The sequence below is a fragment of the Aspergillus udagawae genome (assembly GCF_001078395.1).
Source record: "Aspergillus udagawae IFM 46973 DNA, scaffold_2, whole genome shotgun sequence".
In the NCBI taxonomy this organism is placed as follows: domain Eukaryota; kingdom Fungi; phylum Ascomycota; class Eurotiomycetes; order Eurotiales; family Aspergillaceae; genus Aspergillus; species Aspergillus udagawae.
In genome coordinates, this window is record NW_025091265.1 from 1,751,736 (window position 1) to 1,778,658 (window position 26,923).

The 26,923-nt window shown below is 50.1% G+C and overlaps 10 protein-coding genes across 10 annotated transcripts; 6 read left to right on the forward strand and 4 right to left on the reverse strand.

Moving 5' to 3' along the window:
• Positions 1-515: 515 nt before the first annotated feature.
• Positions 516-1,949, forward strand: Aud_002922 (trans-hexaprenyltranstransferase; the record flags this gene model as incomplete). The annotated part of the gene is made up of 2 exons (XM_043287879.1): positions 516-1,709; positions 1,788-1,949. 2 exons carry the CDS (start codon positions 516-518, stop codon positions 1,947-1,949), a joined length of 1,356 nt encoding a protein of 451 aa, XP_043143814.1.
• Positions 1,950-3,456: 1,507 nt separating this feature from the next.
• Aud_002923 (SMP domain-containing protein) lies at positions 3,457-6,283 on the forward strand (the record flags this gene model as incomplete). The annotated part of the gene is made up of 2 exons (XM_043287880.1): positions 3,457-3,929; positions 3,991-6,283. 2 exons carry the CDS (start codon positions 3,457-3,459, stop codon positions 6,281-6,283), a joined length of 2,766 nt encoding a protein of 921 aa, XP_043143815.1.
• Positions 6,284-7,009: 726 nt separating this feature from the next.
• On the forward strand, positions 7,010-10,921 carry Aud_002924 (putative cytoskeleton assembly control protein Sla2; the record flags this gene model as incomplete). Its single annotated transcript, XM_043287881.1, has 12 exons — positions 7,010-7,017; positions 7,097-7,143; positions 7,223-7,240; positions 7,326-7,401; positions 7,478-7,635; positions 7,705-7,785; positions 7,838-7,895; positions 7,950-8,134; positions 8,200-9,248; positions 9,307-9,456; positions 9,534-10,748; positions 10,835-10,921. 12 exons carry the CDS (start codon positions 7,010-7,012, stop codon positions 10,919-10,921), a joined length of 3,132 nt encoding a protein of 1,043 aa, XP_043143816.1.
• A 2,488-nt stretch (positions 10,922-13,409) lies between these two features.
• On the reverse strand, positions 13,410-14,314 carry MAT1-2-4 (putative mating locus protein; the record flags this gene model as incomplete). Its single annotated transcript, XM_043287882.1, has 4 exons — positions 13,410-13,417; positions 13,476-13,550; positions 13,598-13,776; positions 13,824-14,314. 4 exons carry the CDS (start codon positions 14,312-14,314, stop codon positions 13,410-13,412), a joined length of 753 nt encoding a protein of 250 aa, XP_043143817.1.
• Positions 14,315-14,831: 517 nt separating this feature from the next.
• On the forward strand, positions 14,832-15,908 carry Aud_002926 (HMG-box domain-containing protein; the record flags this gene model as incomplete). The annotated part of the gene is made up of 3 exons (XM_043287883.1): positions 14,832-15,010; positions 15,066-15,355; positions 15,409-15,908. The coding sequence occupies 3 exons, from the start codon at positions 14,832-14,834 to the stop codon at positions 15,906-15,908; spliced, it is 969 nt and encodes a 322-aa protein (XP_043143818.1).
• Positions 15,909-16,835: 927 nt separating this feature from the next.
• Positions 16,836-18,756, reverse strand: Aud_002927 (DNA-(apurinic or apyrimidinic site) lyase APN2; the record flags this gene model as incomplete). The annotated part of the gene is made up of 3 exons (XM_043287884.1): positions 16,836-17,798; positions 17,868-18,577; positions 18,627-18,756. 3 exons carry the CDS (start codon positions 18,754-18,756, stop codon positions 16,836-16,838), a joined length of 1,803 nt encoding a protein of 600 aa, XP_043143819.1.
• A 627-nt stretch (positions 18,757-19,383) lies between these two features.
• Aud_002928 (cytochrome c oxidase subunit VIa) lies at positions 19,384-20,124 on the forward strand (the record flags this gene model as incomplete). The annotated part of the gene is made up of 5 exons (XM_043287885.1): positions 19,384-19,555; positions 19,642-19,666; positions 19,739-19,898; positions 19,959-19,966; positions 20,079-20,124. 5 exons carry the CDS (start codon positions 19,384-19,386, stop codon positions 20,122-20,124), a joined length of 411 nt encoding a protein of 136 aa, XP_043143820.1.
• Positions 20,125-20,534: 410 nt separating this feature from the next.
• Aud_002929 (putative anaphase-promoting complex subunit Apc5) lies at positions 20,535-23,164 on the reverse strand (the record flags this gene model as incomplete). Its single annotated transcript, XM_043287886.1, has 7 exons — positions 20,535-21,252; positions 21,304-21,440; positions 21,498-21,604; positions 21,660-21,783; positions 21,835-22,246; positions 22,295-22,388; positions 22,450-23,164. The coding sequence occupies 7 exons, from the start codon at positions 23,162-23,164 to the stop codon at positions 20,535-20,537; spliced, it is 2,307 nt and encodes a 768-aa protein (XP_043143821.1).
• Positions 23,165-23,627: 463 nt separating this feature from the next.
• Aud_002930 (phosphoribosylaminoimidazolesuccinocarboxamide synthase) lies at positions 23,628-24,670 on the forward strand (the record flags this gene model as incomplete). The annotated part of the gene is made up of 3 exons (XM_043287887.1): positions 23,628-23,774; positions 23,843-24,218; positions 24,297-24,670. The coding sequence occupies 3 exons, from the start codon at positions 23,628-23,630 to the stop codon at positions 24,668-24,670; spliced, it is 897 nt and encodes a 298-aa protein (XP_043143822.1).
• Positions 24,671-24,810: 140 nt separating this feature from the next.
• Aud_002931 (CIA30 family protein) lies at positions 24,811-26,015 on the reverse strand (the record flags this gene model as incomplete). Its single annotated transcript, XM_043287888.1, has 3 exons — positions 24,811-25,535; positions 25,607-25,840; positions 25,928-26,015. 3 exons carry the CDS (start codon positions 26,013-26,015, stop codon positions 24,811-24,813), a joined length of 1,047 nt encoding a protein of 348 aa, XP_043143823.1.
• Positions 26,016-26,923: the final 908 nt, after the last annotated feature.

The following is a 26,923-nucleotide window of genomic DNA, read 5'->3' on the forward strand; positions in this document are numbered from 1 at the left end:
TCACAGATTTATTTCGTTTCCGGTTATCAGGACGGATTTTGTCTTGTAGATGTCGTTCGTCCAGCTGGTCATCTTGCCTTGGTGGGAGTCGCAACAAGATCTCTCTGTAATCTCCATTTACATTCTAGACAAGAAAATCTCACCGCGTTTCTTGTAGAAGTATCTTTACGAGTTGCCTTTCCCATTTAAGAAAACTTGTCATAACGGCCAATGTCTTTTCAAACGTCCTTGAAATGGTACGAGCGTGGTGATCAATTGTGATGACGATGTGTTCTGATGTGCCTTGGAAGCTGTCATCCTCCAGTCGTTTCCCGTTCCGGCCCGAGCGCAGCTCCGTAAGCTCGAAATCTTCGGCCTTTTTTTTAATAACTGCGGAAACATTATGCACTCCGCAAAGTGAAAGGCACACGACGCCTTGACTCGTTAGGACTCTCAGCTTTTCTTGTATTTTATCTTATTTGTCCTCTTAGATTGCGAGTCCTTCTAAAACTAATTATAGTCACTCTCGCCTGAGCATGAGAGCTCGAACGGTTTCGGCCTCTGGCCTTGTACTCTCATCTCGAATAACACCTTCCACCTCGATATGCTGGCAATGCCTCCGCGATGACCTGCTTTCCAAACAATTTCAGACACCCGTTCGAAAGTATCACCCAAGCCGGCGGAAAGATGCCTCTCCCTTCGGCGCTGCGGTTTCTGCAGCACAGACAATCTTCAAAGGTCTACCAAAGGCTCCTCCGGGGATCTCGGTAGATCCATTGAGGATTGTAGGAAAAGAGCTCAAGTTCCTAACGAAAAATATCCGTCAATTGCTCGGCTCGGGACATCCGACACTCGATAAAGTGGCCAAATATTATACCCGGAGCGAGGGTAAACACATGCGTCCCCTTCTGGTGCTGCTCATGTCTCAGGCGACTGCCTTGACTCCGGGAAAGAGTCGTCCAAACGATGTAGCCCCAATTTCGGTCAATGATCCCATTTCATCACCCTCTATACTCGCCGACACGAACCCGGATACAAACACTCTTGTTTCCGAGTCAGCCGAGGCCCAATATGATTTTGCGGGCGACGAAAACATCCTGCCATCCCAGCGACGACTCGCTGAGATTACCGAATTAATCCACACTGCATCGCTTCTCCACGACGACGTGATAGATAATGCCGTCACCCGCCGGTCGTCGAACTCTGCGAACCTCCAATTTGGAAACAAAATGGCTGTTCTGGCCGGCGATTTCTTGCTAGGCCGAGCCTCCGTTGCTCTGGCGCGCTTGAGGGACCCCGAAGTCACTGAGCTCCTCGCCACTGTGATTGCCAACCTGGTTGAGGGCGAGTTCATGCAGTTGAAGAACACTGTAGCGGACGAGAAAAATCCCGTTTTCACCGACGAAACCATCTCGTACTACTTGCAGAAGACCTACCTGAAGACCGCTAGTCTGATCAGCAAATCGTGCCGCGCAGCTGCATTGCTTGGCGGTAGTACGCCCGAGGTAGTTGAAGCTGCTTATTCCTATGGACGCAATCTTGGCCTGGCATTTCAGCTGGTGGACGATCTGCTGGATTATACGGTGAGCGGGGTCGAGTTGGGCAAGCCTGCTGGCGCAGATCTGGAACTGGGACTTGCGACTGCTCCGCTGCTCTTCGCTTGGAAGCAAAACCCTGAACTAGGTCCCCTAGTGGGCCGCAAGTTTAGCCACGAAGGAGACGTACAAAGAGTAAGTGGTGATTTCTAGCCTCGGAAAATGATTCGTCTCGCAGCGGTGTGATAAGACCGAAAGCTGACAACTCGCCAGGCCCGTGAGATTGTGTATAAGAGCGATGGTGTTGAACAGACGCGCGCTTTGGCCCAGGAATACGCCGATAAGGCCGTTGCTGCCATTAGCGATTTCCCTGACAGTGAAGCGAAGAGAGGTCTGATTCAGATGTGCGAGAAGACCATGAATCGGAGGAAGTGAATTACTCAAATGGTTGCGTCAGGAGTCCGTCGGAGGACGGTATATCAGCTGGGGCTCAGGACTAAGTGGTCTACACATTCTCCCAATTTCATACGCTCTCCACATCCATCCAGCCACAGATTGACCCAAAGTGTACAGCCATCGCTCGCGGATACGGCCGACTGTGACATTATCCTTCCACTATCTATTGTAGCATTAACCCTTTCCTTCCATGATTGCTAGCTAGAATTTGCATCTTTCTGTCCCCTCTCACTAATTTATGCCTTCCCTTTGTTTCTGCATCTGGTTGACAGCGATAAGAAAGGCCATGGACATATGATAATGAGACAGGAAGACATAAAGTGTGATTGTCAATAGATCCAATGTTTCTTCATGTGATTCTTATGGGAACATAGATGTTTTGCTTTTATTAGATTATCGAATGCTGTATATTGTTATTGCGAACTGCGGCACTATGAATTCATTTAACTATGAATGAGGCATGTAGATCTGCAACGTGCTATGATGCAGAGATGATCGAAGGCTAGGCATCTGACCTTGAGTGACTACCTAAGTAGGTCATCTTGACCTCATCTTGAGGGTATTTAGCTATAGCCCTAGTACTCCGTAGCATATGGGAGGCACTTCAGGAGCGCTCGTAGTAATGGACAGATAGACAGATGGACTGCATGTCCGGAGTAAATAACTTGATAATTCCCAAATTATCCATCCACTCGTCGCCGTCTCAACTACTGCTTCAAAACGGTTTCAGATTGATGCTCCCAGACTCCTGCAGGACTGTATTCATTGGATGGGTCTAATTGATATTCCATCAGATGATTTATCGGAGCAATGATGGCCCAGCTAAATAGTACCTTACCTGTTGATGCTGATTTGTCGAGTTGGTAACATTCCTTATGCCAGGACCCACAGGATACACTAAACCCAGCGGGGACAGCTATCGTCAGGTGCCGTCATAGGTTGATTCCCAAGGTAGGGATCTGTTATTATTACAAGCGGAAGGTACGGGAGCAGAACTGAGCAGTAATTTCACGGGAGTCACTTGCATACGCGTGAACTACCTATCAATCAACTCCTGAGCGGTTGAGGGGTCGAAGACTGAATAAGGAGTACGGACGATCCTGGTGTCAACTTGTCGATGGCGTCGGTTACTCACGATTGCCCTTGAATCGACCAGACTACCTAAATACCTAGCTCGCCGGCTGTCTGTCCCACGTGAGACAGAGTACAGCGATACATTATCGTACTGGACACGAACGTGCCTGAGTCTATCCTGCTCTCTTTCCAAGTGGCCCTGATATCCTTTTTCTTCTTCTTCTTCTTGGATCTCTGTCTATCTCCTGAATCTCTCATTCATTTTCTCTCTCCTTGTCGTCCTATACCATCTGCCAGATAGTGTGCTCCTTCCGCTATCTTGCCCTTGGCTCTATTCCCCTCATATTGTCGCAACAGTGATACCGACGACAATGGAGCCTTTCCTGCTGCGTCTTTGATTGACTTGGTCCCGATGGGTTCGTTCGGTAGTTTTCTTCTCGCATACTTTATCGGCGGACTCACCTTCATCCCGCTTGTCCTGTCGCTGGTTCTTCTCCATGCGTATCTTACGTTACCGCGCGCTTCCCCACCCTCCAACTATCCAGACGGACAATCTCCCGATAGCATTCAACGACCGACCGATGATCAGTTCAGTCTGAAATCGGGCACAGATGAGCTAGCAGAAAAGTTCCATCGGACTCACGAGTCCGATGTCGCTGCCGGATATTTTGCTGTCTGTCGCGAGTATGTCCCTGGTGGAGTCAATGGCAAGCCTCCCGAGAGAACCACCCCGGCGGGTGAGGTGATCGCCGCCGAGAGCCCCAGCGTCTACCAAACTATGTACCGGAGTCTGTTTGATAGGAAGCAAACGCCGACGATCGAGCCTGCGAAAAACAATGGCAAGAGCGGGAAAAGGGCGCGTAATGTGTTTTACATTGTTCTGCGGTAGGTGTCGGTTAGTGCCGTCTCTTTGGTATTTCTCAATGCTGACCATATCGTTGGACAGACATGGCCATCTGATGCTCTATGACGATGCCAACCAGGTGGAAGTCCGATATGTCATTTCACTCGCGCACCACGATGTGAGCATTTACGGTGGTGAGGGAGAAATCTTGGAGGGCGAACTATGGCTGAAAAGGAACGCCATTTGTCTTTCGAGGCGGTTGGACTCCCTTGGTGACCTGGGAGGGCCGACCCCTCCGTTCTTCCTCTTTTCCGACAATTTATCGGAAAAGGAGGACTTTTACTTCGCTATGCTCCAGAACCAGACCCGAATGGGCGACTTTCCAAATTGTCCGCCCAAGCAACAGCAGTTTGACGCCAAGCATATTGTCACCCTAGTCCAACGCCTGCACTCATCCGAGGAGCAGCTGCAGACGCGGTGGATCAATGCCGTGCTCGGCAGACTGTTCTTGGCCTTATACAAGACCCCGGAGGTGGAAGACTTCATTCGGCAGAAGATCACGAAGAAGATCTCCCGAGTCAACAAGCCGAACTTTATCAGCAAAATCTGTTTGCAGCGAATTGACATGGGTGAAGGTGCCCCTTTTATCACCAACCCGAGGCTCAAGGACCTGACGGTCGATGGAAACTGCTGCGTGGAGACTGACATCCAATATACTGGCAACTTTCGCCTGGAGATTTCGGCCACCGTTCGCATTGACCTGGGTCCACGTTTCAAGGCACGAGAAGTTGACATTGTTCTGGCTGTAGTTCTCAAGAAGCTCGAAGGGCATATGTTGATTCGGTTCAAGCCCCCGCCCAGTAACAGAGTGTGGGTTTCTTTCGAAACAATGCCAAACATGGTTATGGACATCGAACCGATTGTGAGCTCGAAGCAAATCACTTACGGCATTATTCTGCGAACTATCGAGAGTAGAATTCGCGAAGTTGTTGCTGAGAGTGTTGTTCAGCCATACTGGGACGATATTCCGTTCCTGGACACCGCTTCACAGCCTTACCGCGGCGGCATCTGGCAACGCGAGGTCCCAGAACAAGATTCAAAGGCTGAGATTCCTGACGAGTCGATCGGCCAGCCACAGACGCCGACTACAAAGGACTCAATCGAGGCTCTGAAGGCGAAGGATGATCGCGCAATGAGCATGCCAGTGCTTTTGGAAACCACTTCCGGATCGCTGAAATCACGCAAAAGCTCCAAGTCCGTCACAACAGACTCCGACACGAGTATATCATCCGCCGTTGATAAAGCAGGCGGTCTGTCTCCACCGCGCGCTATTCGATCTCGGACATTTTCTAATGTGGCCGATCCTGTTGTCACTGCTGACAACATCAAGATTCAAAAAGCTACGGGTGATTCCAAGGGCGAAGAGAAGAGCAGTGCTGCCAGTGCGATGATTGAGATTTCGAGCCGTTCGCCTCCTAGCTCACCGAATAAGACCCCGAATGGATCACCGCCATCAATCAGCTTGATGAACCCAGAGAAGCTGACTCCCAGTCGAGGGTCATCGTTTACGGAGTCTATTGAAAGTGTTGGCGAGTTTGCCAGCCACTCTCCAAAGCGCCCTACATCTGCGCACTTGGCCAGTGAACAATCAGTCACTCTCCGAAGTGGGAATGGAAGTTCCAACGCGTCTATCAGTAGCGAAAGATCGCGCAGGCGAAGCACGTTGGAAACTGCAGGGACCCTGACCAGGTCAGCCACAGCTTCCAATGCTCCCGAAGAGAAGCCAAAATTATCAATCTCGCTGGGTACAGCGACCGCTGCAGCAAAGAAATGGGGTTGGAGTGTGTTTGGAAAGGCAGATTCCAATGGCCAGGAAACCTCCCGGCCTGCAGGCACTCCCGACGAGCCGATCGGACGTGGTCATCCACTTCCTCCTCCAGGCACCCCATTACCGCGCCCTGATAAGTTCGGCATCAAGAGTAATCCTATTCCTCGAAGGAAGCCTGTACCACCGCCTGTCCCCGAGCGTTCGAAAGGTGACGCGAAGAGGCCCGTCCCAAAGCCACCCCTGCCTAAACGGAAGCCTCTTACAAGACCGGAGGGTGACGAAAGCAGCCCCGACGAATTGCTCGTGGTTGAGGCGCCGTGCGATTCGACGCCCAATAGCCCGGTGCCTGATTCCGCTTCTGAGATAGATATACTACAGCCGAGTACCACCCAAGAGAATACTCGGGATCTCTCCCTTTCCAGATCGGACAATGTGGTTGCAAGCCGTCGCTGGGATGATGGTACGGAGCAAAAATCGTGTGAGCATGACTCCATTGCTGAAGGCATGCCCGGTATCACAAAGCACGGCATAGAAATATTTTCGGCGACAGACGGAATTTTACCTTAGCGAGAATTGTACCGCTTCGATTGAGACATCTGATGGAAGAGACCTCCAGTCTCGATGTCACTTCTTATACATGTTTTATCCGGACGTTTCTGCGGGCGCAGAGCCAGCGTATTCTTGTGGGCAATCCGGCGTTCTTGGTGCAGATAGGTTGATTGGAAGACTGACCGCAGTATAACGTGGTCTCGTTGTATTGTTCTCATTAGTGGGTAGATGGACCTACTGCCATCCCATTCTACAGAGTAGTACTAGCATTGTATCAAGGTGAAAGTTGAAGTCAGTACGGTGAGCATACAGCAGTCACATGGTTTTCAGAATAATACATATTCAGATCTATCACTAGGCAGGCGCTTCATGTATGTAATCATAATCTTGGGCTTCATACCGTCCATAAGGAGATTCGTCTATCAGGAGGAGGAGGACGCGTTGCCAAGACTTGCGATGGCCGAACTGCAGGCGCCAACTTTCCCGATAGACGCCCAAAACGTCATTGTCTGGGCTCTGCCACATTGCCATCTCGATCGCTACACCCTCACAATCATTTTCTATATCTTTCTTTTTCCTGTGGGCCTTTACTATTGCCTTTTGTTTTCTTTGCTCCCTAATTGTTCTGTCTTTCCTTGTTAGCGCAAGTGTTGCTTGTCACGGGCCCACCGGCTTCCGCCGCATCTACGATCGTCTTCTGCTCCCCTGATCCCCGCGAAATCCGTGAAATCACCCGCCTTCAAAATGAGTCGGTGAGTAGCTTGGCCGATTTGTCTTGTGAATTGAGCCTGCGGATGATAAAGAAACGGCTCAGCTAATACGTCCATGTAGCACCGAGGCTGATCTCGCGATCAACATCCGGAAAGCAACAAGCATCGGTATGCGTGCCCAAGAGTATACCATATGCTTTTTTCTTCCAATGTTCCTTATGACTGATCTGAAATTTGCAATCCGCAGAGGAAACCGCCCCGAAACGTACGCAGATCACCCGCTGAGACGCTTGCGCGCATCGCCCTTGGCTTCCCCTGATATGAGCTCGCCACTGATCTTTGTTCACCAGGGAAACATGTCCGGAGCTGTATCGTCTATACGTGGGACCACAAGTCTTCTGCCGCCTTCTGGGCTGGCATGAAAGTGTGCGTGATGACTTAAAATGCGTTGCTATTTTGGCCGATATGACAACTGACTTTGTTGCGCTCCGGTCCCGTATAGTCAACCTGTGCTTGCCGACGAAGTTCAGACGTTCAAGGCCTTGATTACGATACACAAAGTTCTGCAGGAAGGTCACCCGATTGTTGTAAGGGAAGCGCAACAGCATGTCAATTGGATTGACAGCTTGATGAGGGGTGTTGGAGGGGATGGGATTAGAGGTATGTGGCAGAGACGGTTCGGCCTCAGGGGAGCCCTTGGTTAATTTGTGTGTGTGTGTGTGTCATTAGGATATGGTCCGCTTATTCGTGAATATGTCTTCTTCCTCGAGTCGAAGTTGGCGTTTCATCGGAACCATCCCGAGTTCAATGGTAAGGAAGCCGGAAGCTTGCTTACTATGGCATACTGACCTTTTCTGTCAAGGTCTGTTTGAATACGAGGAGTACATCAGTTTGAAGACGATCAATGATCCGAATGAAGGGTAGATATGTCCCTCAGCGTCTACCGGCGACGACCCCACTGACGACCGTTCTAGATACGAGACCATTACCGATCTCATGACACTACAGGATCAGATTGACACTTTCCAGAAGCTCATCTTCTCCCACTTCCAGTCAGGAACCAATAACGAGTGTAGAATCTCCGCGTTGGTTCCCCTTGTGCAGGAAAGCTATGGCATTTACAAGTTTATTACAAGCATGCTAAGGGCTATGCATACTAGTAAGCATCCGCTGGTCCTGGGAGCAGGTCGCCTTTTGAATGCTGACCTGCTTTTTCACTCATAGCGACGGGAGATAACGAGGCACTCGAGCCACTTCGTGGTCGATACGACGCTCAGCACTATCGGCTAGTCCGATTCTACTATGAATGTTCTAACCTGCGTTATCTCACGAGTTTGATCACTGTCCCTAAGTTGCCTCAAGATCCTCCGAGCTTGTTGGGCGAAGACGAGGAGCGTCCGGCTCTGCCGAGACGGCCGGCAAAGGAGGTTGAGACACAGCCTTCTCCGCCGCCAAAGCCAGTGGCTGCTGAGCCGGAGCCCATCAACGACTTCTGGACCAACGAGGCGAAGCGTCAACAGGAGGAGTTTGAAGCGGAGCAGCAACGCCTTCAGCAACAGTGGGAAGAACAGCAGCGCCAGCAACTTCTTGCGCAGCAGCAAGCGCAACGTGACTTTGAGGAGCAGCAGCGTCTGCAGGCCGAGCAGCAGCGACTGGCTCAGGAACAACTCTTGCGTGAGCAGTATCAGACCCACACTCAGGGTCGATTGGCGGAGCTTGAACGGGAAAACTTGAATGCCCGGGCTCAGTACGAGCGTGACCAGCTGATGCTGCAGCAATATGATCGCCGCGTGAAGGATTTGGAGGAGCAGATGGCGCAGCTGACTACGAACTTGAACATGCAAAACGCCTCGAAAGACGAACAGATTCGCGCTTTGCAGGAGCAGGTCAATACTTGGCGGTCCAAGTACGAGGCCCTGGCCAAGCTCTACTCCCAGCTTCGACAGGAGCATCTGGACCTTCTGCAGACCACCAAGAGCCTCAAGCTCAAGGCAGCATCAGCCCAAGAGGCGATTGAGAGGCGCGAGAAGCTTGAGCGGGAGCTGAAGACAAAGAATCTTGAACTGGCCGATATGATCAGGGAGAGGGATCGTGCTCTGCATGACAGGGACCGCTTGACGGGGACCAATAAGGAGGAGCTGGAGAAGCTCAAGCGCGAGCTTCGGCTTGCTATCGAACGCGCTGAGAATGCCGAGCGCTCAAAGGGCACGGAGATCTCGACTCTGTTGTCGAAGTACAACCGTGAGATGGCGGACCTCGAGGAGGCACTCAGAGTGAGTTTCGTGACTGGAAATTTTGCTATCTCATAGCTCCGCTGACTCAAATGCACAGAACAAAACCCGCGCCTTGGAAGATATTTCGTCTCGGAATATGGACCATCAAGGAGACCATGAACTTGCGCTCCGCGAGAAGGATGAGGAGATCGAGGTTTACAAGTCGGGAATGGAACAGGCGCTCATGGAGCTTGAGGAGCTAAAACTGGTACGTCTTCATTTCTTTTGTCCTCTACTGGCTACGTTGCTATTTTGAATTGTGACTGATGCCAGAGAACAATACAGAGCCAGGGTGACGTCGATCATGCATTGGACTCTCAAATTGACACCGTCCTGCAAGGCACAGTAACCAAGATCAACGACATTATTGATTCTGTCCTCCAAACAGGTGTGCAGCGTGTTGATGATGCCTTGTACGAACTGGACTCCACCATGCAGGCTGGTAACCAGAACGCTTCCCCTCCCTACGTGCTCTCTCAGGTTGAGAAGGCGTCTGCGTCCGCAACCGAGTTCTCGACCGCTTTCAACAATTTCATCGCCGATGGCCCCAACAGTCCCCATGCCGAGATTATCCGCACTGTCTCTATCTTTTCTGGTTCCATTGCGGATGTGTTGAGCAACACTAAGGGTCTCACTCGTTTCGCCAACGACGACAAGAGCGCCGATCAGTTGCTCAATGCGGCCCGCAAGTCGGCCCAGGCGACCGTGCGCTTCTTCCGCGGACTGCAGTCCTTCCGTCTTGAGGGTCTAGAACCCCTGCAAAAGACCGATGTTGTGATCAACAACAACCTGGAGGTTCAGAAAGATCTGCAGTCGTTGTCGAAACTGGTTGACGCGTTTGCTCCCAAGAGTACCAAGATTAGTACCAGCGGTGACCTGGGTGATCTGGTGGACAAAGAGCTCAGCAAGGCCGCCGATGCTATCGAGGCTGCAGCAGCACGCTTGGCCAAGCTGAAGTCGAAGCCTCGCGACGGCTTCTCGACATACGAGCTTCGCATCAACGATGTAATCTTGGAGGCTGCTATTGCCGTTACCAACGCGATTGCGGAACTGATTAAGGCTGCGACGGCATCGCAGCAGGAAATCGTGCGTGAGGGTCGCGGCAGCTCGTCGAGAACGGCCTTCTACAAGAAGAACAACCGGTGGACGGAGGGGCTGATTTCAGCCGCCAAGGCTGTTGCCACCTCAACCAATACTCTGATTGAGACAGCAGACGGTGTGATCTCCGGCCGCAACTCTCCCGAGCAGTTGATCGTGGCCAGTAATGACGTGGCCGCCAGCACTGCTCAGCTGGTGGCTGCCAGCCGAGTCAAGGCCACTTTCATGAGCAAGACGCAGGATCGTCTTGAGACTGCTAGCAAGGCGGTCGGTGCCGCTTGCCGTGCTCTGGTGCGACAAGTGCAAGACATCATTGCCGAACGCAATCGGGATGAAGGGGAGACCGTCGACTACGCGAAGCTCAGCTCGCACGAGTTCAAAGTGCGAGAAATGGAGCAACAGGTATGCTTGATTTCGTCCAACCTGTTACATTGTTGTTCGCGCGTGTCTCTTTCGAAGATACTGACTGGTTGTTTTCTCGCGAATAGGTCGAAATCCTTCAACTCGAGAACAATCTGGCCCGGGCACGTCAACGCCTTGGAGAGATGCGCAAGATTTCTTACCAGGAGGATTAAGGTCCACTCCCTGAATACCATTGGTGAGAGTTAGTAGTCTACGAGGTGTCTATTTCCTTGGGTTTTGCGGGATCGCCTTCCGTCCACGTGGTGCTCGTGGTAGAAACCACCCTGGGTGGTAAAGCCATGGTGGCAATGTAGTTGTATTTTATTGCTTTCATGCTCTCGATACTTACAGATGGACAAGTCAGTCATATCCTTCTTTCCCTTCCTCTCTTGTGTCTCTAATCCCCGGTCGCTCTGTGTTTCTTTCCTCTTCTCCGACCAGATTCCTTTCGTTATGCGGTCTCTTCTTCATATATTCAATATACCAAGACTAGGGAGCAATATATATTTTTTGTTGTATGTAACGGTGCTTCGCATATTATACGAGCTTTTGCATTGTACCAAGTACAGACGGACTATATCCTGGGAGGCTACACCACGAAAGATAAACTTACTTTCATCCTTTGTCCCGCAAAAAAGGCCAAAAACAAAGTCAATTGAAGTATTCGAGCTTAGGCTGAGCCTCCAGAGATTCCAGATGCAGATGATCGTCCTGGACCCGCATCGACTTACAGCCAGCTGACAGCCCTTGCGTCCATGGAGTGCTGCAGTGCATGGATCACAGTTCACATCCCACACAGACCTCCTTGCGCGCCCATCGGGTTTCTTTGTCCTCTCATTCGCCGCCGCATTCTCATTCGACCCTTGCCCTCAGTTCCCGCTGACAGGTGCCGGTTTGTCTTGGCGCGGGTCCCACCACAAATCTTATCGTGACGCCCAGAGTTTAGAATTAGGGCTAATTGCGAGTTTCTTTGTTCATGACATCCACGCGCATCCGCATAGGAGTCGGGGAACAAGGGGACCCCTCTCCCCGCTTCCTGTGACGTCGTCGAGAACAGTCTGTAGGGAATTATGCCTGTAGGCCCCGGGCGCAGATCGTTCTCGTTCGCGCTCTGGCTTTGGCTTCAGCTTTGGGTGGTGGTTCTAACTTCTCGGCGTATCCCTGCAATTGTCTGACGTGCGAGTCAGCAATTTTGTACGTCTGGACCCTGTAAATGGTTTCCTATTCCGGCGAGCTGGGCTCGGTGGATACTGACCTGCTCTTTGGACAACGTGAGTCTTTGTGCACTGGGTTGTAGGTCTGTCAGTTAAGTTGGTGAAAAGAGCGGGGGTAGGGGCCGGTTGGATGGACCGCGAGGCCGTCTTGCGTTGGGTTGGTTTCTTTCTTCTGGCTTCTGTTCTTGGTAAGAGACTTGATTGGTTGGGCTGGTGTGTTCTGTGTGGTTCAATTGTGATACAGATAAGAACTGTGACTGTGACAGAGTAATGTTGGTGGCGTACCTTGTCCTTGGCTGGGTTTGTGCTCGGGTCCTTGTGTCGATCTCGTGAAGGTTGAAGCATGTTGATTCCGGCTCGTGGTGGCAGGTAGCTTTATGGATCTTGCAACGAGTGAACGACTGTCTCCAGCTTTCATCCGAGCTTCTCCACACACCTCTGCGTAGCTGGTGGCTAGTAAGACTGGAAACAAGTGGATTGGTCTGTCGTTGGGGATGGCTGGGTAGAAGATAAATACCGACCTTCTACTTCGTTCGAATTCACGAATGACAGAACAGTGGCGAAGGTGACTGGAACTAAGAACCTTGAGATCTTTCACTGATGTAAACTAAAAGGAAAAAGCCGGTTGGATATGGGTGGCTGGATTGACTTCGCTTCTGTGAAGCTACGATGTACTCCATACCTTTGCGGGTCTGGAGCTTCGAGGTGGCTGGCTTGCTGGGTCGACCATGTGTTTGTCCCTAGGAAATCGAGGGAATTTGCGAATTTTTGATCAAAGACGGTACTCTGATTCAGCCTAGGAATAGAAATGAGCCCGTCCTTTATGAAATGCTAAAGTGCATATACCACGAAGAAGGCCGCAATGAAGATAGAAGTCAGTGATTTGAAAAGAGCGATCTATCTTACTTGTGGGAGCGACGAAGTACCTGGAAACAATTATCATTATTTTTTTGGTCTTTTGAACTAGCTAAGCTATGCTAATTGATTGAACCATCGATAGGAAAGACCTCGATGAGAAGTGTATTGGTGCTCATGGAAACAAGGAAGGAAATAAAGATCATGACATCGTTGTAAACTGCAAGCCCGACGGAACCCTTCGAAACAGATAACAAACGGAAACAGCGCCAGACATCCATAAGCTAGGCCACTTGATGTCGAATGTAGAATCATGAAAGCCCCAAATCATTGAAAGTCGTTGTGCATCGCAAGGCTGATGTCGTCACAAAGAAGAATCACGCTCGCTTGGTAATCGCCATTTGCCCCGAAACGCCGATGGGAAAATGAAAAGAGCGAATACTGAAACAGTTAAAGTGGTGTGCACGAGTAGATTGATGAGACATCGTCGAGCATCGCCTTCTGGTACAAAATGCTTCGTCGAAGTACAGGAGAGATGCTTGAATGTACCGGAAGAAAGTGTGATGAATGGAAAGGTGACAGCTGATTTACGCTATGAAGCTGTCTCTTAAGGAAAAGTTAGTATTATCTTTCACGTCCGAAGTCATAAAATCCTTACAGTTCAGACGGTTCAGCAGCAAAATACAGGCTTTCATCGCGTTGTAGGCAACCCGGTTTCTCTCAATCCAAGCCCCTAACCAAGAGTTAGCAAGCCCGACAGTAGAGCACAGATGTACTTACAGAAGCGTAACGCATCATTAGGCAGGGAGCGAGTCGTTCTGATGAGGAGCGTTTTCTCGAGATTGTTGAGTCGAAGACGCCTCTCGATGGCAGCATAGCAGATGCGCTGGACACGAACACGATAGGCATTACCGCGAGGATCCGGAGTCCAGAAATTGAGCATCTCCACGACATTTTTGCTAAACCTGTAAGCAAGATAAAAATAAAAATGTGCAGAAATACATACGTCATGTAGTACTGCTGAAGACCGGCTCTGAAGATGTAGTGGTAACCGTAGCGCTGAACGCATCTCGCGAGATCGGCGTTTGCTTGTCTTTCCTTGACAAGAAGTGCGCGGTGGAACTGTAGCTTTTGGTTGTCATTCATGTTTCCCTCAACAGCAGGATCAAGGATACTGATGAGCTCGATTGGTTGACCTTCGTAGTCCTCGTTGGTTGGGATAATGCCAAAAGCAGTCGTAATTGCGCGAATGTTTTGACTGAAACGCCGGACAGGGAGCCCAATGTTTCTGGGAATGTTACCGGCCTGCTGAAAGGGGTACATAACTAGCTCTCCTCTGGCTAATTCAGAAGCCTGAGCCAGGAGTCTGTAAGCATTTCTGTGACGCATGAAGGAAACGATGATGTGAGTAGCCTTGTCTCTCAAGTCTGGCGGATAACGGGCATTGTCAGCGACAGTACCAAGATACCACAGAAGAACATCTCGTTCATAATCCATATTGAAGATGCCGTTAATATGAGATTCTTTGAGATACACGAAGCCTGATGGAGAATCTTTGATGAGGATCGTTCGTAGAGCGAAGAGAGGAACAGTTGAGAAAGTGCTAAAGACAAGGGAGTTGAGAAGATGTCGAGGTAGAAGACTTGAAATGAGAGAGATTAGGAGGCTTTTGTGTTTGTTTACTGGAGTAAAGAGGAACTGGATGGTCAGAGGCTGGGAGAAAAAGTGGTATGTCTTCAAGCATTCACCTAAGTAAACAAAGAAACCCGCCAACCTGCCCCTCAAGTCTGAACACCAGCCTCATTTGCCATGTCTTACAAAGTCTTTCGACTTTGCTCACCCATATAGCATGCTTTATTTCTAACCCTTTATGCTGTCCAAAAGATACCTTTTATTTTAGCCTTCTTCCTTCGCTTTTCGACGCTCTTCAAAGTCGACAGTTGCGCAGCGGAGTTCCATCCTTCAAGATCTCAACATTGTTCGCAATAATCCTGTCTGCAGGCCGAGATCAGAAATGGCTACAGTTCCAATCGCCATGAAGTCGGCAGCGGAATCTACCGACACTCTCACAGAGCTCTTGTGGCAGGATGCTTTGCGTCACCTCGAATCCACGAACAATGAGGTCCTCCTCCCTATCAATGTGACCGACATGATCGGCCAGGACAATGTCGACAAGATCAAAACTCGTCTTGGGTAAGTGTCTACTCTAGAGTCACTCTCAAGCTTGACTGATAACACGGAATGACAGTGCACTCATTGGCGCACCTGTTGTGGCCTTCGTTGACGAGTCGATCAAAGCTCTCCGTGTTATGCGCACCCCAGCATTTTCCGGAACAGCTATCTCGGTTGCATCCCACGATGCAGCTTTCAAGGCAGACAAGCTTGATGCAACTGCGTCCTTCAAACGTCGCGGAAAACCTGCAGGACCTATGAAGGCGCCGAAGGTCCCGCGTCCTCCGAACGCTTTCATCCTGTATCGTCAGCATCACCACCCCAAGATCAAGGAAGCATATCCCGACTTTTCGAACAACGACATTTGTAAGTCGCTTGTCTGTACACTTTTTTCCGATTATATTCACTAATATACACAGCCATAATGCTTGGGAAGCAGTGGAAAGACGAAGCTGAAGAGGTCAAGTCCCAATTCCGAAACCTAGCAGAAGAGCTCAAGAAGAAGCACGCCGAAGACCATCCGGACTATCATTACACCCCTCGCAAGCCTTCTGAGAGAAAGCGTCGTGCTTCATCTCGTCAGTTCTCCAAAAACACCAAGCCTGCTGTGTTGCTCAATACTTCGGCTTCGACGAACGTCTCGTCTGATGTCTCCACTCCTGTCATTCTCCGGGGCATGACAGTGGGCGAGATTGATTTTAATGCTGCATTTAAAGGTGTTCCAGGTATGGATGCCATCATGACTCCTCCCTGCATGCCGGAGGACCAGCAGTATCATTTTGAACCAAATGCGTTCGATCTCATGCATCAGATGCAGAACGATTACAACAAGACTGCCCTCTGCCAGCAACTCAGCCTTCCGGAGGGTGAGATCGGAGAGAACTTTGAGTTCACTGACTTCATCTCTGATTGCTTCTAAGATGGACTGAAACATGTGCTTCTTCTCTGCTTGTCTTTTTGCCTCTTCTGTTGTTGTTACTTGAGCAAGCAACATGTGTACATTTCTACAATCGCACCTCTAGCTGAGGGCTTCGATACATCGTGGCCTTTGACACTGTACCATACCGGCGCGGACCTTTTTTTTTTTTAATTTTTATCCTGGGCGATGGAAGGATCTCTGACAACTCTGGAGACTTGTTTTCAGAAGATATCAGATGATTCAGTGTAATTACTCCGAGAATATCCGACTTCTAGATAGTCACTTAGTTAGGACATAACAGACAAACAAATACAAAGAACGGAGTTAATAAATATGTGTTATCTCGAGAGTCCACTCTTTTTTCTCATCTGGCCAGCTGATGCTCGAGGTCGAGAGTAAGTTCAAACGTGTCTGCGACCCGAGCACCGCCCCCCTTGCTGTTCAAGGTTACCCGATAGCCTCTGCAGCCTGTTTAATTAGATCAAGTTGTAAGACATGCTGCACGGTGGTCTGCGAGGCCTGGCGGGCCCTTGCATGCCGCAACCGCTTGAGAGCCGTGCACCTGTCATATCCGGTTCCGGTATGCTTGTTTCCGTGGACCCCGGTACATGCAATCCCTCAGGGGCCACGAGGTCCTTTTGATTCTTGCTTGAGGAAAATCGACTGCTATGCGTTCGCCTTAAAAGAGAGACGATAAGTAGTCTTCAATCCGGCCAAGTACTCCCGAAAATCAGCTCGCTGACCATCCTTTTCGTCCCATAGTTGCTTTTGTTTACAGTCTGATAGACCTCGAGAAGTCTCAATCTACTCCGTACCAGCTGTCTCATCTCCGAAACCATGATATCTCATACCATTCCTAGTCTTCTACGTACGAAACCGGGGTATCGTTACACTATCAAAAAAAGACGGTAGCCTCAGACAGAAAACCTACGGAGCGGAAGGGTTCCAATCGCTGGCCCATATAAATGTAGGACATCGCCACTGCGTCCCCTTTTCCTTGTTTCCGCTGGGCCCAAGTGGCCTCGGACAGATCCAGAACGACCTTCCGCAGTTGATGCCAGGTTTTTTAGTTGTCAGACTGATGCATGGTTCCTGGTGACTCTCGCACCTGGGAACAGGCTTTTTAGTAAAGAGCTTTGACCAATCCTCCTTGCTGACAATGGGGTCGATCACTGTATCATCGTTTTGGGACGAAGCGGGAGTGGTAGGAGTCGCGGGATTTGGCTGTTCATTCCGTGAAACTTCACCCGCGGGAGCCGCCGGTAATGCTTCCAATGCAGCAGGTTCCGTAACTGTGGTGGATTTCGTAGGGGACGCGGCTGATTGTTTCGTTGGTAAAGTAGACACCGATGCAGAATCCTGGGCTATGGTCGCTTGGTCGGCCGGATCACGTTTAGGTTTGAAGAACCCCTTTAGAGTCCTCTGTCCAACAGTGGAAGGTGTTGATGGTTGAGCTGAGCCGGATTTCGAACGCTTGACAGAGACAGGGGAACCAGTCTCACTTTTCTGAGACCTCTTACGAACGATTTGTTTCGTTTGAGTGCTATCAGAAACTGCTGCGGACCGGCTGGCAGCGCTCTCCGAAATAGCGGTTGACGTTTCCGTTTCCTGGGCAGAGGCAAAGCGTCTCAACGTCGGGGCATTCGTTGTTGGTGTTTGTACGTTGGTTGATGGCTTACGCGAGAACATGTCCTTGATGCTTCTCCGCTTGTCGAATTCCGGTATCAAGCGTCCCGACGTAGGTAGAAGGTATTTAGTAGAGTATTCCTGCAGACGCTTGCCATCTTTGAACATCCCGGAAGGGTTCATTATGTCGAGAATGTTGACCTCTTCTTCACCAAGACGTACGACGTCCTTGAAGACCGCATAAACTGGGCAATGATCGGATCCCTGTTCCAATTGCATAAAGTCAGCTGGAAAATCACTCTGCAAACAAGCCGTAGCAACCTCGGGGCTTACTATTAGGCCCTCTTGGATATTCGAATCGCTGAACCAATCTTGCATATCCAGGCTACACAGGACGTAGTCTATCCTCGCGCCATAATTCCCGGGTCGAGCGTTGATTCTTTGCTCCCAACAAGTGTACATTCCCCTTCGACCGGGATGAAACGACCGACAGACATCAAATAAAACAGGATTCTCCCTCCCTTCATCGCGCTGGCCAATTACTCTGCCGTCAGAAAGCAGTTGATTGAAGACGCGCCGTGCCGGAGCAGATATAAACTCGTCCTCTGTCATTTTTCCCTTCTTGATGGCCTCGGTAGCATGAGCTGCATCAATTTCCCCTTTCGCAATGTTAAGGTCTCCTGTGACAAAGACTCTCTTTCCCATCGCAACCAGGTTTCGGATGCGAGCATCCATCAGGTCAATGAAGCTATGGCGGAAATCGTCCCGTGATTCGTCGCGATTGGCTGGTGAATAAATTCCAAGTAGAACGAATGCAGGAAACTCTAGAATGACGCAACGACCTTCCGAGTCCAGGGTAGCTGCATCAACCTCTAGTTCTGATAACTGCTCAATGGTTGGATAGCCTCCTATTTGTTGGTCTTCAGGCAGGTCTCGAAAAGACACTGACGAATTGGGCGGACAGAGAACTCCCGCAAGTCCTTCCTCTGCGCGGATGGGACAGCATGTCGCATTTCGAGTGTATATCACAACTCCGGAGTATCCTGAAAATGTCAGAACTGAACGACGTGCCTGATATCTTATAGTGCGCACCTTTCTTGGTTTTTGGTAAACTGAAGTAGCAGTCCCAGCCAGCTACTAGCACCATGTCATCGCGGAGATCTTTTCGTTGAATCTTGGTCTCCTGAAAAACGACAATATCTGCCTCGAGAATATCAAACATTGACTATTCTATGATGAGCCTCTCGTTTTCAGACTATGAAGGACCTTGGGTAAATCTACCTCGAAGGTTCGGCTGCCTCTCCATGGTTCATACGAGAACGGATTCCTGCTAGGTCTCAGCTCCACACGATTTACCAGTGAGTATGTCTACAATGCATACCGTATCCCGTTCACTGTTAAACAAATCAATCTTCAGTCCGAGTATCCAGCAGGGAACTGGTTTCCACTATCGATCATGCTTACCGTTCCATGTTGTTATGCGAAACCCCATCGCGGTTGCTGTGAAGCGTGTTCCAAGCGTACATAGCACGGACAGCCAGAGTTCGGAGAATATCTAAATCTGAGAATTCTACTTCATCTCCTTCAATAAAATCGATTCGTGGTACTTGTTCATCCTACGGCAGTAGCTGCAGCTATACGATCCCGTGACAGCACGTGACATGGAGGCGCCGTGACATCACGCGATGATGGCCTGATGGATGACTAAGGAACTAATAGCTGCCCGCAGACGAATCACGGGGACGCTAAACCGGCTTTGCTTCGTTAAGCCGGAACGCCCGACGTCCGTATAATCCCACTGTCAAAGCAGAACAGAGACGCAACAGCCGTTCGACTGCCCCTCAGCACCATGTTCCCTCAACGCAACATCCTCCGCGCTGCTCAGCAGCTGCGTAGCGCTCCTGCTCGCGCTGCTTTCCAGCGCCGCCTCAACAGCACCGACAACAAGCTTCCTTGGATGGTTGACAACTCGTTTAACCGCGAGAGAGCTGCTGTCAAGCACCATGCTGCTGCCACCAGTGGTTCGTATACTCCAATTGGCCCCGAGGAATTTTGTGGATGATGCTACGGACATAATATGCATGATGCTGACTCAATTGCCCTCCAGACCTCTGGCGCAAGCTCTCCATCTAGTATGTGTTATCTGACGCAATTGGTGTCTTTTTTCTGCGAACCATTCGAACACTTTACTCACTGATGCCTAGTGCCGTCATTCCCTGCCTGATCCTCGGGGGCATTAACGCCTACAACCTCTGGAACGAGCACTGGGAGCACTGGGAGCACATGCCTCCTCTCGAGGAGCGTACCGAGTACCCCTACCAGAACATCCGTGTCAAGAACTTCCCCTTCGGTGATGGAGACAAGGTTAGTGCCATCTAGTACGATTTCTCAATGGTTTATTTGCTGACTGGTGATTTTCTGCAGACCATTTTGTAAGTCTTCAATCCATTGAATAGTTTTTGTGGAGCGGCCATTTCGTCTATACTCTGGATTTCTGCCCGTTCTCCGTTCACGGTCATGGTTCATTCGCTGACTGTTCTATAGCTGGAACGACCAGGTCAACTACCACAACAAGGACAAGGCTACCTAAATTCCTTATGGTAGATAAGGACAACAGCTTCCATTGATCGATCTCGGCTTCACAACGAGAGGAATTGAAAGCATGTATATTTACTGCACAAAATCGGGGCGGAAGTCGTTGTGAGAGTGTGCACTGGGGCTTTTTTTGGTGAAATGACTAGGAGTTACAAGACCAACGCTGATTGATTTCCTTTTGTTACACACGTCTTCCCTCTCGTCCTAGGCTTCTCGGAAAATGAGTAGAATGCGCCTTCAGCCCTATAGGTAAGGACTTGGACTGATTTTCCGGGGCCGTCCCATGGATATGCTCCTGCCGCGCCGCAGTTCAGTCTGCTCTACGAAAGGACTTGTCTGCTCTCACGATTTCACCATAACTGTTCGTTATAACGCAAATGTGGTACTATACACTAGCAATGCATGCTATATTCCCTTCTCACTCAATTTCTGCAGATCCAGGTACTTAGCCGCGTAGTCATTCGCAAGGACCAAGTCGCCTGTGAGGTGCATCACCGTGGCTTTCTTGGCCATCATCTCACATTGTCCCTTGATGTCTTCGATTTCTTCGTATTGGTCGTAGGCGCAGTCGAGGTAACCAAGGGCACGGTTCATGTGTTCCTTTTTAGCGGGCGTGTCCTGTCCTTGACTCCACACCTTTCCAGCCATGCCCATATTTGCGTCCACGAGAAGCGAGTACGCCCGCGCCGCTAGATCACAGTCGTCGGTCTCGAGAACCTGCGGCATGATGCTCTCAACCATCTCGTTCACAGCTTCAAATTCTCGCAGACTCAGCAGGACCCCACCAAGCACGCAGACTGCTTCCCAGAGACCTGGAAAAAGCCGGGAGCGGTGCGCGATACTGGCGGCTCGCATCGCCAGGGAGAAGCCTCCTTGTGGATGACCCGTTTTCTCGAAGATGCGCGCTTTGAAGCAAAGCAGCTTCACCTGAGAATGGATGTCGAAGTTGTCCTGGTGCATGGATTGAGCCGTCTGCTCGACGAGTTCCAAGGCCCGGCCATAGTCGCCTTGTCGGATTTTGTATTCAATTGAAAGGAAACATAGGAGAAGAGAGGCATCATTGTCAGGGAGCTGAATCGCTTGAAGCTGGGAGAGTAGGTAGTCTGCTGCCACTTTGTCGTCCCTAGTTCGTTGTTAGAAACCATATCTTCTAATGAGCCAGGAGAGAACATACCGACAGATGTGCCGTCTTAGTTGCAGTATACCAGAGAAGAACGTCCATTGTTGATTCGCTCTGAGAGATCGTAGCTTTTCTGGTGTAACCTGATTTATAAGAGCTGAGATATCGGCGTAGCGACCCTGTTGCGCCAACTTTTGGAGAGAATGTCAGAAGGTAGATATCAGAAAGCTGGGGAACAACTGGCCTACAAGTTGACAGCTACGGAAGGTACTCTTCAAATAGTCCTCGAATGGTGACTTGTTTGCGTAGCATTCGCGAAATATTTCGCTGCTCAACCATGATAGATGGGTAACACCTGCAGAAGTTAGAGCCTGGACCGGAAAAAAAATCCGCATGTGTAGGTCTGGTACCAATTCTGGCATAAAGCGCAGTCTGTAGCAGAAGCTGTGGGCCCATCGATGTCACCAAATTTTTTGTAACATTGAGATGTGACGCCCGAACGATGTTCTCCATTGAAGATGCAAGACTCTCACCCTGGTATTGTCAGGATTGTGGATAAGAACGATGGTACGCAGGAATGCTCACGTTTTGCAGCTCGAGTTTGGCTTCACTCAACAATGTAGTGCTTAGCAGACTCCACATCTCAGTCTCCTTCGCTTTAGCCTTCAGGAAAGCAAGACCTTCCTTCTCGTTTCCTAGCATTCCCGTATTCTGAACATCTTTCATCTGCTCAGGGAAGGCTTTGCCAAAGTGATACAGCCAGCTCATACAAAAGTTTAGACAGTTCGTATCGTGGGATTCTCGGGCAATCGAGACAGCCTCTTGCATTGCAGAAACAGCTTCTCCATAGCATCCAAAATCAGCCTGGAGGATCGCGAGGTTGAGTAGCGCATATTGGTATGAGCTCCGGTCACGACTATGCATTGTGTAGTCGAAGTATCTGTGAAGGTTGTCGAAGGATGAGGGGTAGTCTCCGGCTCTCCATGCATCGAGGAATCTACAGATCGTCAGCGATGGCGGGGCTTTTGCGCGAACTCGGTCTCACCTTAGGTAGTAAGTCAGGTTGGGTATTGCGACGCCAGACGTCATGATACGTTCTAGCTGCACTTTCATGCCATCTGGGACTCTTCCTCCAAGCCCTGCACTCCGTTAGCAAGTGTGCATCATGACTATCCAACTTCACGGGGAACGTCTGCGTACTTTGTAGCTCGCCAATCTGAAACTCCAGCAGTCGTTCGACATCCTTAGTGCTGACGTAGGTTCCATCCTCCTCATGGATTTCAATATTTCCATAAGCCACTTGAGCGAGGTGGCTCGTGGAGTCCAAGTTGAGCTCTAGCAAATTGATGTCCACGGGGTCCCGTTCAGCAGATGGATTCTTCTTTGACCACACACGGTACGTGGGGAGACGGTAATGCACGAAGCCCTTCCAAAGCTTGACAGAGTCATGGAACTGAAGCCTAGTAAACTCGAGCTGGGCTCTTCTCACGAACGCACCGAGTGGTGAGCATCTTGAAAGTCGCATAGGACCGGTCTCAGGCGCCAGACCATTATCCCTGTCGCGGATCTGTTCTTCTCGAGACTTGACAAGAATAGCGCTGATCTCACTGAAAAATACCTCCAAAGCGTCACAAGAATCAATGGACCAGATCTTCTTGAGAAACAAATCCCAAATCGAACGGCCAGGGATCGAGGAAGCTTTGGACGAAAGGGCGTCCTCCAGGTCGTCAATGGCGACGATATAGTTGCTATCCCCTCTGTTCAGAGATAAAGATGCGTCTGGTCCCAAGGGACTGAGACATGACATAAGAAACGAAAGGACGTGAATTGCGGAGGAGTTGGGAACGACTCCATCGGTGTAAATGGATATGAGGCACAGAAGAGCGATCTTCGAGGGCGTCAGATAGCGACTCATCTTGTATCTCTTTTCTTCTTCTTCTTCCTCTTTTATCTAATTCCTCTTTTGCATAGTTAACACCCTTTGCCGGAGAGAGTTCCATCCAAAAATGAAAGGACTATGCTGGAACTTCGCTGCGCGATGAAACCATCGGCGCGTCCTTTGTATACAAACACACCGCGTCTGAGTGCGAACAATTGAGCTTAATCATGGAGAACCATAGGATCAAATGATATCGAGCACACAAAATTTGATCGGTTCTAGGTTCAAAGCAACTCCTATGGAATGTGCTCTCTTGGTTCAATTCATCCAGCAGCTTCATTGTAAAGGGATTTTGCAAGGCACCCAGTTGATGCCTGAGGCATAAATCAATTGATAGTAGACCCCGCCAAAAAACTTATAGTTTATCGGGACATGACTCGCTTTTAGTCACATCTTGAGATTATCACTACTGCAACTCTTCATTCGTGCAATTACAGTCATGGCCGAAGTTACAAACACGGATCTGCAGGGTGCGCTGCCCCTAATTGCCCGAGGCAAAGTCCGCGATCTCTACGAAGTCGATGACAAGACTCTTCTCTTCATTGCAACTGATCGCATCTCCGCATACGATGTGATCATGGAGAATGTACGGTTCTTCGTCTTGAACGCGCCATTAGTTCTCCATATTAGATCTGCTAACGATTGTCTTTTCAGGGTATCCCAAACAAGGGTGTTCTTCTCACATTATGCACAAAAGCATGGTTCAAGATCCTGACCGATGCTATCCCCTCTCTGCGCACGCATTTCATTACGCTCGACCTCCCGCCCCAGATCCCTCCTTCACTTCGGCCAGTGCTTCAGAACAGAAGCATGCAAGTGCGCAAGCTTAGAATCCTTCCCATCGAAGCCATCGTCCGGGGTTACATCACTGGATCCGCTTGGAATGAGTATAAGAAGTCCGGTACCGTGCACGGAATCAAGGTCGCTCCGGGTCTGAGGGAGAGCGAGGCCTTCCCCGATGGCCCCATCTACACTCCCAGCACCAAGGCTGAGCAAGGCGAGCATGACGAGAACATCCACCCCGATCAAGGTACGCATGGTCCTCCTCGCTTCCGGAGCGTCTACCAGTTTGCATTGTGCCCAAAGCTAACCATGTCGGGATGTACAGCCGCTGCCATTCTTGGTGAGCATGCCTCGACCGTTGCTTCCCTCGCTGTACAGCTGTACAAGGCCGCACACGCCTACGCTCTGTCACGCGGTGTCATCATCGCGGACACGAAATTCGAGTTCGGTGTCGACGAGGAAACCAATGAGGTTGTTTTGGCTGACGAAGTCCTGACGCCCGACTCGTCTCGCTTCTGGCCCAAGGATGACTACGAAGTTGGCCGCGGCCAGCAGAGCTTTGACAAGCAATTCCTTCGGGATTGGCTCGTTAAGGAGGGATTGAAAGGCAAGGAGGGAGTCCGGATGACAGAAGAGGTCGTACAGAAGACTGCTGAGAAGTACAGGGAGGCTTGGGAGAGGATCACGGGGGGTAATTAGATCACACTAAATGGCCCACGAACAACGACATCGAATCGCAGCTTCCGATCAAATGAATAGTTATCGGTAGCGTCTATGAGAGAATAAGTTATTGTACGATTAGTATAGTACAAATACATAGAATTTCGATATACAGTAGATCATTGTTCCCACTCTGAGCGCAACCCCTTCAAACCCTTCGTCTTTCCTGCTCCTCCAGGTTGATTACCCTTGTCGTCAGGATGGCCGGAAGGAGAGTCGCCCCTCCAGCCAGTTCTGACTCCCTCATCGATAGGCAGCGCATCCGCACCACAGATTCGCTTCTCATCCTCGAACTCTTCTTCGCTGATCCCGTTGGTAGCCCAGATACGATGGATTCGCAAGTCATAAGGACCCTCAACCCGATCTGTAAGACCGATACCGATACTCTTCACTCGCTGGCGGAGAAGGGATGTCTGCGGCTCGACCACAAGGCCGTGGTTCGTACGAACAAAGGAATGGAATGGCAGGAGAATGGTCTCCCAGCCAGTGCCACCGGATGTTGTTGCGGAAGAGGACATGATTGTGGATTCAGGGGGGACGTCAGAGAGCGAAGGAGGAATTCCGAGCGGGAAGAGGGTTTCTGCGAGCTCTGGTGACTCGGCCGCTTCCGACGGATATGAGGGGAGCCTGTCACGGGCGGTCTGGTTTTGCACGCGGTGATGACGAGTATATAATCTATGCTGGTGGATATCCGTCTCGACGATCGAGTCTGTCTGAATATTCACGGTGTATCGCCGACCGTCGGACTTTACTCGAAGGGCCAGATACGAGTACGGGTCGACATCCCAGTATAGTCGGCCGAAGAGCCAGAAACCTCGGTCCTTATTGCGAAAAGCGGCATATCCTATCGATTTCGAGGGTGGTCAGTTTCCTCAGGTTACAGCGAGCTATGGAAATGTGGACAATCCGACGCACCCGTCCTCTCTACTCGCCAATTGTTAGGTAGCTTCGTTGAAATGCTCCCATGAAACCTCGCATGACCAGGAGTGTTCGTCGAGGGATCCGCGGGGACATAGTCAAGACTAGCAGTGCTGAATCCACCAACGGCACGGTCGGCCATGGTCTTGCATCCGGTGACGGTGGATTCATCTTCAAAGTCGAGGAGAGTGTAGGGCTTGGTGGGAGTATGGAGACCTTCGGAGTTCCAGGCTATACAACACAACGATATCAGTAGGCTGTTTATATTGCATGCGCATCCAATAAGTGGGCGCAGAAGCAGAAGCAATGATTACCCACCGATCCTCGATAGACGGCTCAGCTCCTCCGCGCTGCGCTTCATAAATCCTGCGGGTTTGGCGGACAGACACCTAGCCGTGGGAAACATGATTTATTGTTGTATTTTGCGCTCGATCCCTTAAAAATGCGAATATATTACCGGAATATCATGCGATCTGGGATATTTGGTTATTTGATGTTTGGAGTGTTGAGAGAAACTGTTCAGTAGAGAGATGCCTCCAAGATAGACCAGGATTATATGAAATGATGGTGATGTCGCCAAGCTGCATATTGGGCTACTCCGTCCTCCGTACTCTGTAGCGACTGCCATTCGTCCAATAATTAATTGCGGATTGATCGGCCGAAGATAAGATCAGATCGATAATCATTTCTTTATTTATTTAGCCTCCTCCACCCACTTCTATCAAAACATCGATCTATACACCTACCCTCCTCCCACGCCTTAGCAGCCTGACAGCCTTACAACCCATTTCTGGCTTTCCGACTCATTATGACAGCAGATTTTCTCTTAGAGTTTTCCATGAGAACGTTCTGGACTCGAAAATCCCTGCATCTGATCATTTGTTGTCCTGCCTTATGACCTTTGTCAGTGAAAATTTTCCTGGAGATCCATGGGATGTGCAGGACGTCAACAGAAAGGATGTTCGGGAAGTTTACTATCCGGGCGAAATTTACGGTCATGTAACTTTAGGAATCGAAAGGCCTTCGAAACCAAGCCAATAATGGCTGCGCGCTTTGGTTTGAAGCTGCCAAACAAATGAAGCAATGAGGACAAGTACCTCAGAGCTTGCAATTGCCAATTCGTTGAGCAGTGCACTCTACTTTCACCTGCTCACTCTTGAAGGCGCAAAAAGGGCAGAGGCCCGTGAAAATGCGTTGCTTTGCATCCTGAATTGAGGGGTCTCGTACGCAGCATTCGAGACCTCCACAATGGAGACATCTACACAATCTTTCCGTGTCCTTTGTCTTTGACGCAGAACGGTACAAATTACTCGC